The following is an 18736-nucleotide window of genomic DNA, read 5'->3' on the forward strand; positions in this document are numbered from 1 at the left end:
AAATGTTATCGTACTTTTCTAGCATTATGGTACAAATACTATGCCAATAGCCTTTGTTGTTGTACGCGACAGCATTTTGTGTCAGTCGGAATTGACAGAACAGCAGTTTCTTTCAGTTTTCCCCTCTTTTTGGACCATAGAATGTAAAAGATATGGACGTAGTGTCCATGACGTTACCCATAGGATTCTGAAGAGCAGTTTTGAAGCGTAAAGTAGAGACGAGCTGGCCGTTGCCATCTTGGCAGCGCGTCAAGCCCGGATAACAGAAAATGGGCAAAGAGGCGGGACGTGGGCGGATCTGAGGTGACACAATGACTAACAAACAGCAGACAAACAGTAATCCACCTGTCACTCAAAGTAACCACGCCCTTAATTATGCAGAAATTTAGGGCTTTATATAATGTAAACGAATGAGTTATAAAAAAAATTCACCCCTCACAGTTGTCATGAAGGTCAAAATTAGCCGTATAGACCAAAGCCACAATTTGTACCAGGCTGTAAACATGTTTTTTTTCATCTGTAGTTGGGGATTTGGGAATTTTAACAGAGCTCAATGAGATTCTGCTCATTCTGGAGCCTGTCCCTAGTGGCCAGTCGATTAAATTGCAGTTAGTTACTTACGTATTGGCTTCAACCGAAACTAGGGGAGGTTGTTGCTTGGTTTGGACTAAAACACTCTGTTTGTGGTCATCCGGTTTGACTACAAAAATGTATGTTTTTCAGATTTTCCATTGCGATGGTTTTCTCTCGCTATATTTACGATCGGAGCACTCATAGCCTAATGGTTAGAGAGTGAGACTGGTAACCCAAAGGTCCCAAAGGAAATGACCGAGGCGCTCTCGAGCAAGGCACTTAAACCTCAATGGCTCTCCAGACCACACAGGATGCCCACTGCTGTGTGTCCACAGTTTGCAGTGTAATGGGTGCTTTAACTTGGATGGGTTAAATGCAGAGGACATGGGTTACCATATTTGGCCTTCACTTTCACTTTGCAGTCACTGCCTACAACATTCTAGATCCTTCACATGAAACTGAAAATAACTCCTGCTAAACCTTTACTCTGTGAATTATTGCACCCTGGAGCAAAACAAGATGACCAAGTTATTTCATATTCTAGCAAGGCGGTATTTGACAGCTGAAAGTAGCCTTCGACAACAGCCCCTTTTCTGTTTTCTCTAGTCAGGTAGTGCAGATATATAAAATAAAATAAAAATCCCCGCCTTTCTACCACATAGGCCGCCATGTTATATTTGAAGCTTGTTTTTAAATGATCTGGCACAAACAAGTGCATTTCATAGTGACATTCATGCGCAAAGCAAGTGGAGCAGAGCGAGTGAGAGTGAGTGCGGGCTAATCTAGAATAGCTTTGCAATTGGCCATCAGCATATATTTTTTAATCAGCTTTCCTAAGTTCGCAAGTTTTTTTAAAGCACCGTTTTACTATTGAACATTATTTTTGAACATTATTTTTGAACGTAGCCAATTAGTTCCTTGGCAAGTGTCATGAAGATGATATGACATATATATATATATATATATATAGGCTATTGAGTTTATTCCTTTTTTATTCAAAATATTCACAAACTTGTTAACTATATCAAGAATTATATGATATATTCCAATTTTCAAATATGTGGATATTCAATCCAATTTTCGAATATTTGTTTGTTTAAACACCTTTATAATGATCATGACAGTTAATATAACCCGACTTTGCACCTCAATTCAGATGATCTGCTGGATTTACATCTTATTTTTTACATCTTATATATATATATATATATATATATATATATATATATATATATATATATATATATATATATATATATATATATATATATATATATTCTAAAACCTAAAATAAACATTATGTGGTTGAAAACACTGAATAGTTGTGATATGTGAAAAGCACTGAGCATGTCCGTTTCTGGCTCAGCACCAGCCAAATGCGAAAGCACGTTTGAATTTAGCAGTGACACACTTCTAATCATTGTGTGATTGTACACGCCAAATAGTTCAAATCAATCACATTGACAAATTGAAACTGAGAAGGCACAAATCATATCTGAGGGGGCAATCGGCCCTGAGACAACGATGTCATCGGTAAGAAAATATCATTGATCAACTGAATGATTTTTGTTCTCAACGTTAAATACATGGCAGAATAATACACTAGGCTGTAGTTAGGGCCATGCAGAAACTTGTAATTGACGCTGTATTGACGGTGTCAGCCACAGTTTCTTTTCACTGATGTTTTTGATCCAGAAATTGTTAATTTACAAATTAAGCAGTGGTGAAAACCAAATCTGGATGCCTTGTGTACGTGGCCTAGATATTGTTAAAAAAAATAGTATGAGTTGAAAAAATGTTGGCAATCTTAAAAATATGATGTACTGGGAGTAAAGCCAGACCTCCTGCTGTCTGTGTGCTGTAAGCTTACTGGTAAGTATCGTCCTCCGTTTGCACTGTTCCTCAACCCCTCCTTGTTTCTTTCCTGTTAGTGTGAATGGAGTCTCAAAAACAAAACGCTGGATGTTGTGGCATTTCTCGAAGTCTGTCTTCCTCTCCACAAGTTCTTTCTCATCAAAGTAAGGCTTGACATACGTGACCTGAATGTAGGCCAATTTTGGGTCCAGATCTTTCTGGTTAACCTATGGGAAAAAGAAAAAACTTTATGTGTATGTTTAATTTAAAAAAGTGAGATAGTAGTTTACTTAAATCAGTAAAATGATAATCTGTTTCCAAATGCTAAACAGTCAAAAATATGCAAAGGCTGAAAGCTAGATGAGCCTCCAAATGTTTGTTCTTAACATAAACATCTCTTTCCTGAAGGATGAGTCAGATGTGCAGCCCTTCATGGTCATTTCATCTCAACACAGGGAGCTGCACAGGAAAGAGAAACTCTATGACTTCTTACTTTGTTGGAATCCTGGATGATTTTGACGTTTTCTGCTCCAAACTTTTCTCCGTAGAGGCTTGTGAGGCGATGGGAAATTTCAGGAAGCTTTGTGAGCTTTGGCTCTTTGTAGATATATTCTTTTCCGTCCTCTTCTTCAAAGAAGCCCTGAAGTTCAATAAATCATTTTGATGCATGATTAACATATTGCTCATGCTGTATTATTATCTATTTTAATTATGTTCACATGTACATAAGTTCACAAGTTTGGGGTCAGTAAGATTATTAAAAATATATATATTAAAAAAAAGTTTTATTTAACAAGGAATAAAAAAATAAAAAAAGTGACAGTAAAGACTTTACATAAAACTTAAAGTTGCACTACGTAACTTATCCATCCGCTAGACTCGAGGTCGCCTATTCAAAACAAAGGCGTAGTTTGATGACGCCAGGTTTGAGCGTGTGGTCTTCACCTCACAGCCGGTGGAAAAGAATCGGGATAGGACTCGGGCAGAAATCATGTTCATGGTTTTGATTATTAACATTACTGTAGAGTGAAGCAGAGCAGGGCCGAGTGTTGTGGAGCTGAGCACGGCCGCTGGAGCGATTGTTACGCAAACACACGGCTCGCGAGCAGCGGATCTTTTATTATGCAACAGTCGCCGGCGCCATTTCCGGTCATGAGGGAACACAGCTCTGTTTATCACATTAGATACATTTAAGTGTGTTTTAAATGATGGTATGACGTTACTCTGTGCGTTCACTTAGCGTCTGCTGTGACATGTTCACACTGCTAAGAGTAAAGCGATTCTGCCAAATAAAACCGGAAACCGAGGGTAACGCAGATATGACGCAATTGACAGGCGACTCCCTCACACGTCCTGGTTTATTGGTTAAAAAGGCAATTTTCTCACGATTTACAAATAGTTGGAAACATTTGGGATATTGTTAGTATATTGTCCTACAGTTCAAAAGCTGTGCGAGTCAGATGGCATTACTATATGTACCATTGAAACTTATCTCTCAATGGGTCAAACTGTCGGAAACATTGATAAGTTGGTGTCTGTGAAAGAACTATCTGGTCTTCATTTACTGATAACTCTCCTCTATCGCTTAGATCGCTCTCAACCAATGATGTGCTGAAGCTACACAAGGACCGCCCTCCTCATTTACATATTGCACACAGAAAAATAAAAATAAATGAATCAATCGATCAATAAATACATGTGGGAATAAATAAATGTAAAACATAAATGAATGCATAAATAAAAAAAATAAAAATTCATGTTAAAATGAATTAACAAATAAATAAAAGTTAAAAATATAATTTTTTTTATAAAATCAGAAAATAATAAATTAAGGGAAAGATATAAAATTTAATTTGATTAAAAATGGATCATATTTATTTTATCAAGTCGTTTATTCTGTTAATTTTCCTAATATCACATTTATTTATCTGTTTATTAATTTACATATGTGTATATTTATTTATTTATTCATTTATTTACTTATTCATTCATTTATTTTTAATTTATGCAGGGTTGGTCCTCCATAGAGGGGAGCTGAAGCTCATTAAATATGCAAATCTTATCCAAGCCTAGCCGTGTGCGTTTACTTCCATGTCTCCAGTGCGGCACGCCCATCAAAACCCAGCGTTTTGGAGAGAGCCTCAAAACCAGTGTAGAAAATAGCCTATTGCTTATTATTTATGATGTTTTTGAATGTAAAAACCACACGAACGTCATTAGTTGACCTCAGACAACAGTATAAAAATGTTTAAAAAGCCAGTTCATGACACCTTTAATAAAATAATAGACTCTAAAGTGCATAATATTAGTTCTGCAAATGATACACAATATCAGTGGATTACACAGACAGACATAATTTTGGGAAGTGGTAGAAAATAAGCAAGTCAAATCTAGACAAGCGTGAACTCATGAACCCACCTGTCCATAAAAGGCGACTCTAAAGTAAGACCCCAGCAGACGTCGGCCAGACTGCATCACCTCTAATATCTTCGCATACGCTCGCTGCAGTGTGTCATACAGTCTCCTCAGTTTCTATTGGAGAAACAGAGAAATAACAGTTATGTAAGAGAGCATGCATTTTTTATTTTTCAGCTTTTTTGTTTGAAACTGTTAACTTTGGATTGCTTATGAATTGTGAAGGCATAATGCAAATAAATGTAACTGACTGTTTTAATTTATTAGCGCAATTATTGAGAAGAAAAAAAAGAGATTTAGGACAAGAACAATGAGGAACAAGAGGAGGAAATGAAAAGTCTGATGTGACGAGTTAACCCCTGGGCCACGACTGCAACTGTGTCAGCTTTAATTAAAGTGTGTAAACTTCAATAAGGATGCTGATGTCTTTGTTAGCAGAGCAGAGGTACATAATCTAACACCTCCTGCAAACAGTTTTCCTCAGAACCGACCCTTTATTAGACCAAATGTAAATTGGTTTATGCAAAAAAAAAAACAGTAACACGCGTGTTATTTCATGTTATTCTTTCAACATGTCAAATAAATCTTCCTGTCCGACTTTGTGGTGCCATCTATTCAAATATCTAGAGACAATTACATGGAAAAAAGTGTCAAAACAATTTGTCAATATGATAATGCTATATTTATACATGGGAGTCATAAAAAAAGGATATGAAAAATGGAATTAAATACAAATATTTTAAATAATTAAAACCAGTTAAAATAATGGCTAGTGAAGTGTTAAAAGTTTATTTGCACTAGGCAACGGTAGACAAGAAACATATGTTTTCATATTTGCTCACCAGTGTTAGCATAATATCCCCAGACCATTGGTTTGGAGATAATTCAATGATATCTGATTTTACAGCTGAATCAGCTTGTATTCGTAAACACATGTGAAGTCAGATCATTTAACCTCCTGAGACCCAAAGAAAAGTTATATATTTTTTAGTTAGGCTATGCATTACTCTACATAATTTAAGATGTTTGGTGTATAACACACATCATGTTCATATTTTTTGTTCTCATGTAGGCCTACAATTTATCCTATTATATTGGCCACATTGTTAAAGATATTAACGGCTTTAAATGTATCTTTCAAACCATTACAGTGGGCAACTGACTGGGTCTCAGGAGTCTTAAAGACACGTAGAGATGGGCAATATCACTTATTTTGCTTTCAGTCCGATACAATACACCATCAAGGCTAATATTGGCTAATAAATATTTAAAAACTTTGTAAGTCATAAGAAATACCATCTAAAATACAATACAATAAAGGTCACACACAGCTTTTTTGTGACTTGAAGGGATAGTTCACCCTCATGTTCATCTTTGAGACACAAATGAAGATCTTTTTGATTAAATCTGAGAGATTTCTGTCCCTCCATTGACAGCTACACAATTACCAAGTTGATGCTTCAAAAAGATCATAAAGAGATCATAAAACTAATCCAAATGCCAGATTTTCTGAAGAGACTCGTACGCTTTATATGATGAACAGATTGAATTTAGGCTTTTATTCACGTATAATCATTCATCAACTAGGAAACGAAAGCTCAAGCCTGTTCGCTTGACGTGCGCGAACCAATGAGGTTTATTCTCATGTTACGCATTTTATGCACATTTGAAAATATGTAAGATATGTGAATAAAAGCCTAAATTCAATCTGAAACAAATCATAATATAAAGTGAAGAGTTTCTTTATAATTTTGGACTAAACCGCATAACTGGATTAGTTTTATGAGCTCTTTATGAACTTTTTGAAGTGTCAAAGTAGTTGTGTAGACTGTCAATTGCGGGACAGAAATCTCTCAGATTTCATTAAAATATTTTAATTTGTGTTACGAAGAACGGAAGTCTTACAGGTTTAGAATGTCATTATGACAGTAAATTATAACAGAATGTTAATTTTTTGGGTGAACTAACCCTATAATGGAGTAAAATAAATACAGATGGTGCTTCAAAGTTTAGGATTTGCATGCGTGTCTGTTTTGCTTTGGAAGCACTGACAAACACCACCCATGCACCTCTTTTTTTCACAAAATGTAACAATCCCTCAAATTTGTGAAGTGAAATCATCTGTACTTTCCGTAGCCACTGTTTAGAAAGTCATTTACAAACACACTCTTCTACATGGAAACTTTCCCACAGTGCCAGCACTGTCATGAGAAGAAGTTCGACCCGTCCAGAAGTCTGGCCTTTGTTTACAACTGTTCCCTCTTCCAAAATAGGCTTGACATTTTTATTTTGTATTTATTTTATTTTTTCCAGCAGAGCCCAATGAATACCCTTCAGTATCTATGATCTTGCAGTCCCCTATGCCTTACATTTCTGGGGGTTTTCCTTCAACATGATTTTTTCATACTTATTTAAACTTTTTCCTCATTTAACTGAGAAGTGAAAGTGAAAGAGATCGAGGCTCAGTTCATACTGATAAAGCCCTCACCATCCACACAAACATGTGACTGAACAACTTCAGTCATCTCTCGTCTGCTCAACGGGTGCATGTGCTTTCCAAGAATTGAGTTATTGAGTAAAGAGCTTCTGTCTAGTAAAACAAACCCACAGGTGCCATGAAGTCTTCTAGTCACAGTGCTGCGAATGACTATTCATTGAAAATGAAAGAGTTGGGCAACTGGCCATTGTAGAAGGAAAATTTGTACATTTCTTGAAGCTGCATTGCATCATTGCAACCTGTTTCTTACCTCAAACTCATGCCGTTTCTCGTAAACAGGAATGATGAGTCTTGCAATGTGTGTTATGAGTTCAAACCTCTCAGCTTTCCATAGACTCTCAACACACACTTCCAAATGATCAACCAGGACATCCTGTCACAAAAATACAGCTGAAGTTTCACAAATGCAGCATGTTTCTCAAACATATGCTCTGTGCTAGCATGATCTGTCTGTTTTTTTTCATTGATAAAACTCCCCCAGCGTTGTTTACCTCAGTGTAGTACACATCTTGCATCCCTACATCTTCTTTCATTGCTCCTTCTTCATCAATGTTCTGGGTGATTCTCTTAAAAGCTGCCAGTCCACTCGGGAACAGCTCTGAGACAATAAGACAGCAGAATATGTGTCACTATACTAAGAAAAGATTAGCAAAAACATGTTATATTTGTTATATATAAAGTTACAACTAGTGCTGTCAAATCTGTTATTCTCGATTAATAGGATCTAACATAAAATTTGTGTGTGTGTATATATATGTATATATAAATAATTGTTAATGATATATATATATATATATCGAGTCAATGATTGGATGATTAATGCAGTGATTATTATGTTTCATGTATTTTATATATGTTTGGCAGCAGTTCTTCTAACCCTAACCCCTAAGTGTGTAGATTTTCATTTCTTAAACTACCATGTAGGAAGACCCATCACGGCTATATTCCAGGATGACGCTGTCAAGACTCATCCGACTCAGATTGTGAAAGAATGGTGGGAGGGAGCATGAAGAATCATTTCCACACATGAATTGGCTTCTCTGAGTCCAGACCTTAATTTTATTGAAAGTCTTTGGGATGTGCTGGAGGAGACTTTACAAAATGCTGGACTCTTGCATTGTCAACACAAGCGGCCCTATTTTAACGATCTGAAACGCAAGTGTCAAAGCGCGGAGCGGAAGTAACTTTGTGGGCGGGGCTCGGCGCTGTTGCTATTTTCCCGGCGGGATAAATGGCTCTTGCGCCCGGCGCAAATCTAAAATGGGTTGGTCTGAAGTAGCTTCATTATTCATAGGTGTGGTTTGGGCGTAACGTGAATAAACCAATCAGAGCGTCATCCAACATTCCCTTTAAAAGCAGGTGCGCAAGTTCCATCATGGATTGCTATTATTATGGCGTATTTACCAGGCGCACGCCAGGAGCGGTTCACAGCCGACGTGACTGATGTTCTTGTAAGAGCAGCCCTTACGAAACAAAAATATATTGCAGTATATTAGAAACTTTCCTGCAATACATTACGCAATATATTCACATATATGGGAATTCATTTTTATATTTTTGCAATATATTGAAAGTGGCAATCATTTGTATATTTTGCAATATATTACATGAATATATAATATATTTTATAATACCATCAATATATTATTCCATATATGTACAATATATTAAAATATATTTCAAGTAATATATTGGTAAATATATTTTCCTTTCGTAAGGGAGTGAAAGACAGAGAAGTTGTGTTGTATGGGGATGGGAGAACCCCACCCAAAATAGCGTCGGTTAAAAAGGCGTCGGTTAAACAGTTTTTCAGTCAATTTTTTTTCCTGGTTCTTGACGGACAAACCAATTTGTCAGATGTCCTTATATACATATATGTCTTGCCACTATTGGGCAAACAGGTCTGATCCTTAATTACTACAATTAGCCTGAATAATTTGTAAGGTAGATGTATGCCTATTTTTTCACATCTTCGTGGCACTTTTTTTTAGTGTAACAATTTATGGTTTGCAAAAATAACTGTTGCCCCTTATGAAAGGAAAATATATTTACCAATATATTACTTTACAATATATTATAATATATTGTAAATACATGGAATAATATATTGATGGTATTATACATATTATATATTCCTGTAATATATTGCAAAATATAAATTATTGCCGCTTTCATATATTGCAATATATTGGTGAATATAAATATTAAATCCCATATATGTGAATATATTGCCTAATGTATTACATGATATTTTCCAATATACTGCAATATATTTTGTTTTCGTTATGGGGCATCTGTGTAGATTTCATGAGCAAAGTGTATGCGCGTTGTGCACGCTACGCTATACATTATGGTCAAGCATGCGCCCTTAAAATAGCATAATGAACAACGCGCAACGCGCCACTGACTTTAGACTAGGTTTTTTCTGGTCAGTGGCACAATTGTTTAATGGAACAGCAAAATAACACCAGGGATTGTTTGCGCCGGAACACGCCTCCTTTTTTGCGCTGAACCACCCAGGGAGCGCAAGTTCATTCACTAGTTTAGCGACGTGCTTCTGTGGAGGGAAAAGCGCGCTTTGCGCGGGTGCAAAATAGGAATGACACATGCGTCGGTGTACAAAGTCAATTGCGCTGGGTGCAAGATAGGGCCCAAGATCTTATTTTTATTATAGCTACACACTGCATCAACTAGTGTTAGAAGAACTGTTGACAAACATATATCATGCTAAAAACATAATAATCACTGCAATAATCATCATTGATCATTAATTCTTAAGTATTTGCACATTTAAATCCATTCAGTGACTCTTTTTTTGGCTGGGAAGTCTTTTTTCTCTCTCTCTCTCTCTTTCTCTCTCTCTCTCTCTCTCTCTGAGACAGTGACACTGAAGACTGGAGTAATGATGCTGAAACTTCAGCTTCGATCACAGGAATAAATGACATCTTAAAATATATTCAAATAGAAAACAGATTTTTTATATTTTAATAATATTTCACAATATTACAGCTTTTTTGTAGTTCTAATAAAATAAATAGAGCCTTGGTGAAAAACTTTAAAAAATCGTACCATTCTAAAACTTTTGACCGGTAGTGTATATATATATATACTTTTTGTGTATATATGTAAACAGCTTTTGCTGTGTTTAACCTGCATTGCGGTGCCAAATGTGTACAGTGTGAAATGAAGCGGGGTGAAATGTTACGGCTATAGATGCTTTAGTAACTAAACAACCAATCGCACGCCCCATATTCACATGCTTTGGAGAGTCCCGGAAACACAGCATGTTGTATATCAACATTAGTTTCAGCATTTGAGAGGAACATGTCAAATGGTGACCGAAAACCTGTGAACCATTTAATTCTAACTTTTATAGTCTGAAAATTGTTAACTTAAATTGATAAAAATCCAGCTGTTCATGTTTTGTTCATGTTAGTTCACAGCACATTAACTAATGTTAACAAGATTTTAATAAAGTATTGATAAATGCTGAAATTAACATTAACAAAGATAAATAAATGCATTATAAGTGCATTAACTAATGTAGTTCAACTAATGTTAACTAATGACCATTATTCTAAAGCGTTACCATAATGACATTCACACATTTTTCTTTATCATCAAGCTTTTTGTCTCAAGTGTACAAATACAGTTTTGGGCCGCTGTACATAAACTAATGCAACTAAAGATTTCTCACGAAAAAATGATTAGGATTACAAAATAATTGCATCACTTTTGCCAACACATGACTTCTGGGAAACATACAGCAGTCTTTTCAACAATGCCCGTTTTATCTCTGGTTTGGAAGCATGTACATTTGTGTAACCCGCAGCTTTCTTTGAGTTTTGCGTTGACACAACACTCTGAATTGCTAGCAGTTAATGATTCATTTATGGAGGACCAACCCTGCAGAAATTAAAAATAAATAAATGAATAAGTAAATAAATGAATGAATAAATAAATATACATATATGTAAACTTATAAACAGATAAATAAATGTGATATTAGGAAAAGAAATAACAGAATAAACAACTTGATAAAATAAATATGATTCATTTTTAATCAAATTAAATGTTGTATTATTTTTCCCTTAATTTATTATTCTCAGCTTTTATAAAAATATTTTTATTATTATTTGTTAATTCATTTTAATATTCATTGTAATATTTATTTTTACATTTATTTTTTTATTCCCATATGTATTTTTTTTTACATTTATTGATCGATTGATTCACTTATTTTTATTTTTCTGTGTGCAATATGTAAATGAGGAGGGCGGTCCTTGTGTAGCTTCAGCACATCATTGGTTGAGAGCGATCTAAGCGATAGAGGAGAGTTATCAGTAAATGAAGACCAGATAGTTCTTTCACAGACACCAACTTATCAATGTTTCTGACAGTTTGACCCATTGAGAGATAAGTTTCAATGAAAGAACGGAAAGAGCTATGTGGGCGTCATTCACTGATAACTCTCCTCTATCGCTTAGATCGCTCTCAACCAATGATGTGCTGAAACTACACAAGGACCGCCCTCCTCATTTACATTTTGCACACAGAAAAAATAAAATAAATGAATCAATCGATCAATAAATGTAAAAATAAATACATTTGGGAATAAATAAATGTAAAAATAAATATAAAAATAAATGTTAAAATTACTTAACAAATAAATAAAAGTTAAAATATTTTTTTTATAAAAGCAGAAAATAATAAATTAAGTGAAAGATAATACAACATTTTATTTGATTAAAAATTAAAAATTTATTTGATCAAGTTGTTTATTCTGTTATTTATTTTCCTAATATTACATTTATTTCTCTATTTATCTGTTTATTAATTTACATATGTGTATATTTATTTTTACATTTATTTATTTATTCATTCATTCATTTATTTTTAATGTACACTCTAAAAATGCTGGGTTATAAACAACCCAAGTTGGGTTGAATATTAACAAACCCAGAAATTGGGTTGTTTGAATCCATTGAATGGAGAATCCGTGGAGAGAGGATAAAACACCAGTGGAACCGGAAGCCAGGGAGAGAGAGAGCAGGACTGTTGACGCGATCCCCAGAGACTGAGTTACCCCGGAAGCTGGAAGTGCCGACCTGGAAGTGATTGTTGTGTTGAGAGAAACCACACTATTGAGTGTGTTGAAAAGTGTTTGAGTATTCTAAATAAAGAAAAGCGTCAACAGTCCAGCCGACCGTCTCCCGTGTCCTCTCCCTTCCACACCCACGAACACGTTACACTGGCATTTTATCCCCTCTCCATGCCCATTACTGGAACAAGATACAGGTGTTATTAATCTGCGTCCAACCCACTCACTTACCGCTAGTCCCGCGGCTCTCTCTCCCGCTGCAGACCTCGCTAAACCACGCCCCCCTTGCCACAGGAGTGTATGGAAGGTTGGTCCTCCATATACATTTACTATGTAATAATTTAGTTTAAAATGTAAAAAGTATAAAAATATAAAAAACAGGTTTACTATGCCATCCACAATAGCTCCACTACTTGAGACATATTGTTTGAGACTTTGCATATCCATTTGCATTGTGCACCACAACTTTGGACAAAGACAGTAAAGTGTTTGTCCAAGCAGGTGCCTTATTTGCATTGGGAAAAATGAGGGAAATTACATGAGCCACAGGTATTTATTGTTTTTATAAATAAAAATACTGTGGGAAAGAGGATAACTTTATAATATGAGATCAGACATTCTGAATTTAATTCAGCAATCAGTTTAAAATAAAGTTAAGGTTGATTTTTTTTTTAGGACACAGTCATTTAAGGAAGAAGGTATATGATCCAAACTAATAAGCATAAAACATTTGTTGAAAGTAAAGAAACCTTTGCAAACTTACTTTTCCTGTGCAAATACTCAGCCACCAATGCAGCAACATGAACATTACACATGGCAGCCTGTGAAAAAACAAGAAAATACTCAGAAAACAAATCTCATTCATAATGAACAGAACTTCAGCTCATCCGTCTGTAGGTTTCCGTTGACCTATTTGTATGTGCATTTTGGAATATCGAATAAAAAAAATAAAAAGCTGGATGGAAAGACAAGATGACATAAATTCAAAAAAATGAGCATATACGGCAAATGGAAAAATATTTACCGAATTAATCCCTTAATGCGCAACAAAAAAACTCACGTGACTTTGCCTCAACAGAGCATGTGATTGGATAACTGGACTAACCAGTGGACCAATCGCATCGCAGCATCTCAAATGTTGGTTTGATCATTCTGAAACGCCTGAACCAAAGTCTGTCATCAGACTGATTTGGTTTAATTTCCTCCCAGAAGCGTCTCACGTGATCAAACACCAGCATACGAACGCAAGAAAACATGACGGAGTTTATTACATTTCGTCTGTGCGCTCTGAGAAAAGTAATTTATGATTGATTTAAGATTTTATTTCAGCAACTTCCACTTTTATTACAAATATTTTGTACCAATTTTCTCAGAAAGTAATGTTTTGTTCTCTTGAACATATGAGATGGAAATGCTGCTTTTTTACGAATATTTTATGCAACAAGTTAAATTCGCAACTTTATATGGAAAAAGCAAATGTCAACTGATTTTACTATACCATCCAGAAAGCATTCAAAAAGCAATAAATTGTGTTCGGTATAAAATTAGGTATTTAAAGCACATTGTCACCCTTATTATCCACTTAATTTTTATTTCATTTTAGTTTTAGGGACTATTGGATGAATAAATAATATTCTTGCATCTATATGGATTAAGTGAGTTTACTTTGTTTTAATAAACATGCATCCACCTGAATCTTCTTAATCATAATTGGACTAAAACGTGACACACATGTGGTATGTATAAATATATATATTCACTTTTGTTTTTTGCCTAAGAAAGTACTGGTAATATAAGGAATCTACATGGGTTAGGGCGGGGTGAAATGCTGTTTCATGCATACTGATCTTTTTACACTGTTAAAGACTTGGATTCCCATCCTAAACATAGACAAAGTTTCAAAAACTAATGTTGGACGTTTGATGGAGTATTTCTGTGTTAAAAATACTCCTTCCGGTTTCTCACAAGTTTCGGAGAGTTTTTTTTGAGAATGGCTCGGCTTGACGTTAATAGAGCGGAAGGTCCTTGTATGGGCCGCACGGGCTCTTCTCCCGGTAGGGTGTGCGCGCGCGTGACCAGAGCGAGAGAGGAAATTCACGGCGTAAACACCGGTAAACACGCACGCCGTCTCTCAGGTGCAGATCCAGTCGTCCGTGAACACTTATGTGGCGCGCCGCGCTCTACTTCATTCCTATGGGTGACGTCGAGCGACTTCAACGCTTCAGCACAGCATTCTGGGAAGGCAGCGCTGCATTTGAACCGATTTGAACGCAGAAATGACGGGAAGCTTCAAGGCATCGCTTCAGTCGCGTCGCAAAGTGGATTTCCACGGTCACTGCTGTCACAGGACTTCACCAAATCATACCAAAGAAGTGTGTTTTTGACAGAGCGGACCCAGCGATAAAGGTTTGGTCCTGCTTTGGAAGCAGCCGGTGAGTAAAACTGCTTCAAATCTCTCTGCTGTTGGCTATCGTCACGTGAGTAAACATCAGTAAACGACACGATCACGTGCTTCGTCATTCAAATGCGCTAACTCCATTGTTGTTCTGTATAACAATACAGTACATACCACAGAGACGGACGTCCTGATGTTGCCGTTTTCTCCTGTTCAATTTATTTCAGCCTCAGATTTGATTGTGGATCATTATCTGTATTAGCTGAGATAGATGGGTTTCTCCACGCTTGAGGACGTCACCGCTTTGCGCTTGTCATTCTTTAGCTCCGCCCACACGATACGCCTCCAGGCGCTCGTTTTTTTCCGGAAAGACTCGGTACAGCCCATATTTCTTTTATAAAAATAATAAAACTAAAGACTTTTTGGAGATATGAAGGATGCAATACTACTCTATAGGTACTCAAGATTGACATGAGATTGACTGAAACTGAGTGTTTCACCCCCCCTTTAAGGTTAGGTTTAGGGTTAGGTTCAGGGTAGGACTGGATTGGGGAGACTAGGTATTTTCCCAGTGGGTTCCCATTATAATGCTGTTTGCACATTACACTCCCGCACTTCTGTTATCCACGTATTTATTTTTATAGTCTCCAGTTTACTTTATCTCACTTATTTTATTCCACATCTCTTATTTCTTTTACTTGATTTATTCATAATTCTACATATGTATATATATATATATAGCACCTCCTATTCCCATTTTATAATTTATTGTGCTTTTTTTGTTAATTGTTATTTGCTGTCCATGGAGCGGACCTGTTTACATTTCACTGCCGTTTGTATTCTGTATAACTGTGTACGTGACAAATAAAACTCTTGAACTTGGTTGACAGACTTTGGGGCCTATACAAGGTTATTTATTTATTATTATAATTTTTTGCTATGAACTAGCCCATTGGTTTGTCTTCTGAATTGACAGGCCAAAGGCAGAGACCTCCTCCTCCCTCCCCAGGGCCGGCCCTGACCAATTTGCTGACCTAGGCAAGATTTTACTTGGTGCCCCTTGTATCAATGTTTTTATTTGTTGGTTGTGTTTTTATAATTTTAAAAAAATAATAAACACACAGACGAACGTCTGGTTCACTATTCCGCCTATGCCACGGGCCGGCCCTGTTCCTCCACCATATTAGGGGTGTTTTTTAATCTTTATTTTATATTGGATTGCATGGGAAACATCAAAAGGCCAATACCCAAACATAGCACTGCCTCTGTTGAACATGCCATGCGATTCAACCACACTAGTGGGGCGGCAGTGGCTCAGTGGTTCATGTAGGTTGTCTACAAACTGAAAGGTTGGTGGTTCGATCCCCGGTTCCACCTGACCAAGTGTCAAGGTGTCCTTGAGCAAGACAACTAACCCCAGCTGCTCCCGACGAGCTGGATGGTGCCTTACATGGCACACATCGCCGTCGGTGTGTGAATGGGTGAATGTGAGGCAAAAATGTAAAGCGCTTTAGATGGCCATAGGGTCTGTTAAAAGCGCTATATAAATGCAGTCCATTTACCATTTACTATGACGTGATAAACAGCACAAGCGCTTGATCCATTTAGATTTGACTCAAGAGTTTTGTTTCATACAGTCGTGTGATATGGGAACATTAGAGGTTCTGTGGTGAATCTAGCTGAAAACAGATTTGACCAGGTTAACACATGACGAGCTACAAGCTTGTCAATCCAGCATCACCACCTTTATAGTAATTAACAACATATTTTATAACATATTTATAGTAGAAATGTATTTATTAAAAATGTTGCTGTTGTCACTTTTATAGAGGCTGTATTCTACATGTTTACAATATTTTATTACAACTTCTACAGTTTATTATGATTTCTTTATTTTAGATACCCATGGCAATGAGGAGCATGTCTACCATGATCCTACATTTAAACCATGGTGAATTTCATTACGACAATTAAAGGGTTAGTTCACCCCAAAATAAAATTGATGTCATTAATGACTCACCCTAATGTCGTTCCACACCTGCTTCGGGTCGCCAATGTCACGTGATTTCAGAAGTTTGGTGGTTTGACGGGATCCGAACTGCTGAAATCGCGTGACATTGGCGACCCGAATCATTGATCGATTCACTGATTCATTAACCGCTTGAATCTTTTTGGAGAAACACGGAAGAGAAGACAATGCTGAATAAAGTAACCCTTTAAAGGATCATTTAACAAAACACCTTTAAATCATGGATCCCATGAATTAAGGACAAAGCTTGTTTCTCTTTAAATAAGTTGTATGAACTTTTTAATAGTTCTAACGAAATTTAATTGAAGTAAAATGTTAAGTCAACAAGAGTCTGATGAAAGACAGATATCAGTGTCTTAGATAAATAAGGTGCTACTCTTTACAAATGTTATTGTTCAAACCAATAAATCATATTCCCTTCCCTTGACGTCTAGTGTATGGGAAAAAATAATAATTTGTTACACAGAAAGAAAGTCCTCACTCTACTGACATTCCAAACCTGAATTACTTTCTTTCTGTGTAACATTATTTTTATTTTTTTTCTCCATACAATAGACGTCAAGGGAAGCCTAGCAAAAATGGTTTCGTTGCCAAAATTCTTCCGAATATCTTCTTTTGTGTTTCACTGAAGAGAGAAAGTCATACAGGGTTGGAACAACATGAGGGTGAGTAAATGTTGAAAGCATTTAATAACAGTCATTTTACTTTATGGCATTCTAGCACAAAACCAGAATAGACTAGAACAGAATGTGAGCTCATCGATCTGTAGGTTTCTGTCCATCTATTTTTATGTGCATTTTGGAATATCGAATAAAATAAAAAGCTGGAAATGAGCATAAAGGATTTTTAATCTGATAAGAAGACAAGCACATAAACTACAATAGAAACACGTTTACCGATAAATTCTTTGATGCACAATTAAAAAAACTGATTGCATAACAGCAATGCTGGACCAATCGCATCGCAGCATTCTGAAACGCCTGAGCCGAAGTCCGTCATCAGAATGATTTGGTTCAATTCCCTCCCAGAAGCGTCTCACATGATTGTTCACAAACACCAGCATCTGAACGCAAGATAACATGACGGCGTTTATTGTGTTTCGTCTGCGCGCTCTGAGACAGAAGTAATTTATGATGGAGGAAAAAAAGTCATCATGTACTCACCCTAATGTCATTCCAAACATGATTTTTCCCCCTTATATAATATGTGTCAATGGAAGTCTAGCAAAAATGGGTTTGTTGCCAACATTCTTGAAAAGTCATACAGGTTTGGAATAACATGAGGGTGGGTAAATGATGAAAGTGTGACTTTACGGCAGGGCCGGCCCGTGGCATAGGCAGAATAGGCAAATGCTAGGGCCGCCACTCGTCCATAGGGGCGCCAAAACGGTTTTATTACTGCTACTTTTTATTAATATTAATTCGAAATATTACCCAAAAAAAACCTTAAACAAATTCCCAGACTCTTCCCAGACCGCCGCATCAATCTCCTCCTGCCCAGCGAGTGCTTTAGTGTGTCCGATATTGAACGCGCGATCAGTTTAAAGGGGGGGTGAAACACTCAGTTTCAGTCAATCTCATGTCAATCTTGAGTACCTATAGAGTAGTATTGCATCCTTCATATCTCCGAAAAGTAAAAGTAAAAAAAAAACGAGCGCCTGGAGGCGTATCGTGTGGGCGGAGCTAAAGAATGACGAGCGCGCAGCTACTGCACGAGAGCTTCTGAAGGCTGACATCCTCAAGCGTGGAGAAGAAAACGTTACTCTAATAAACCATGGGTATCAATCAGATTCAACTAATACAGATATGATCCAGAATCAGAACCGGAGGCTGAAATAAATTGAACAGGAGAAACAGCAACAGCAGGACGTCC

General features: G+C 36.5%; 1 protein-coding gene across 3 annotated transcripts in view; it reads right to left on the bottom strand.

The window, feature by feature from the left end:
• The window catches only part of dock11 (dedicator of cytokinesis 11), a 128550-nt gene that overhangs the window by 16321 nt on the left and 93493 nt on the right, over positions 1 to 18736 (bottom strand). For all 3 annotated transcript variants that reach the window (XM_067445448.1, XM_067445433.1, XM_067445442.1), the window contains 6 exons: positions 13204 to 13261; positions 7831 to 7937; positions 7590 to 7712; positions 4846 to 4959; positions 2921 to 3067; positions 2444 to 2654 (listed from right to left, as the gene is read on the bottom strand). In XM_067445448.1, the coding sequence (XP_067301549.1) occupies positions 2444 to 2654; positions 2921 to 3067; positions 4846 to 4959; positions 7590 to 7712; positions 7831 to 7937; positions 13204 to 13261 (760 nt within the window). The remainder of the gene's footprint in view (positions 1 to 2443; positions 2655 to 2920; positions 3068 to 4845; positions 4960 to 7589; positions 7713 to 7830; positions 7938 to 13203; positions 13262 to 18736) is intronic.

Source organism: Pseudorasbora parva, chromosome 1 (assembly GCF_024679245.1).
Source record: "Pseudorasbora parva isolate DD20220531a chromosome 1, ASM2467924v1, whole genome shotgun sequence".
Lineage (NCBI taxonomy): Eukaryota > Metazoa > Chordata > Actinopteri > Cypriniformes > Gobionidae > Pseudorasbora > Pseudorasbora parva.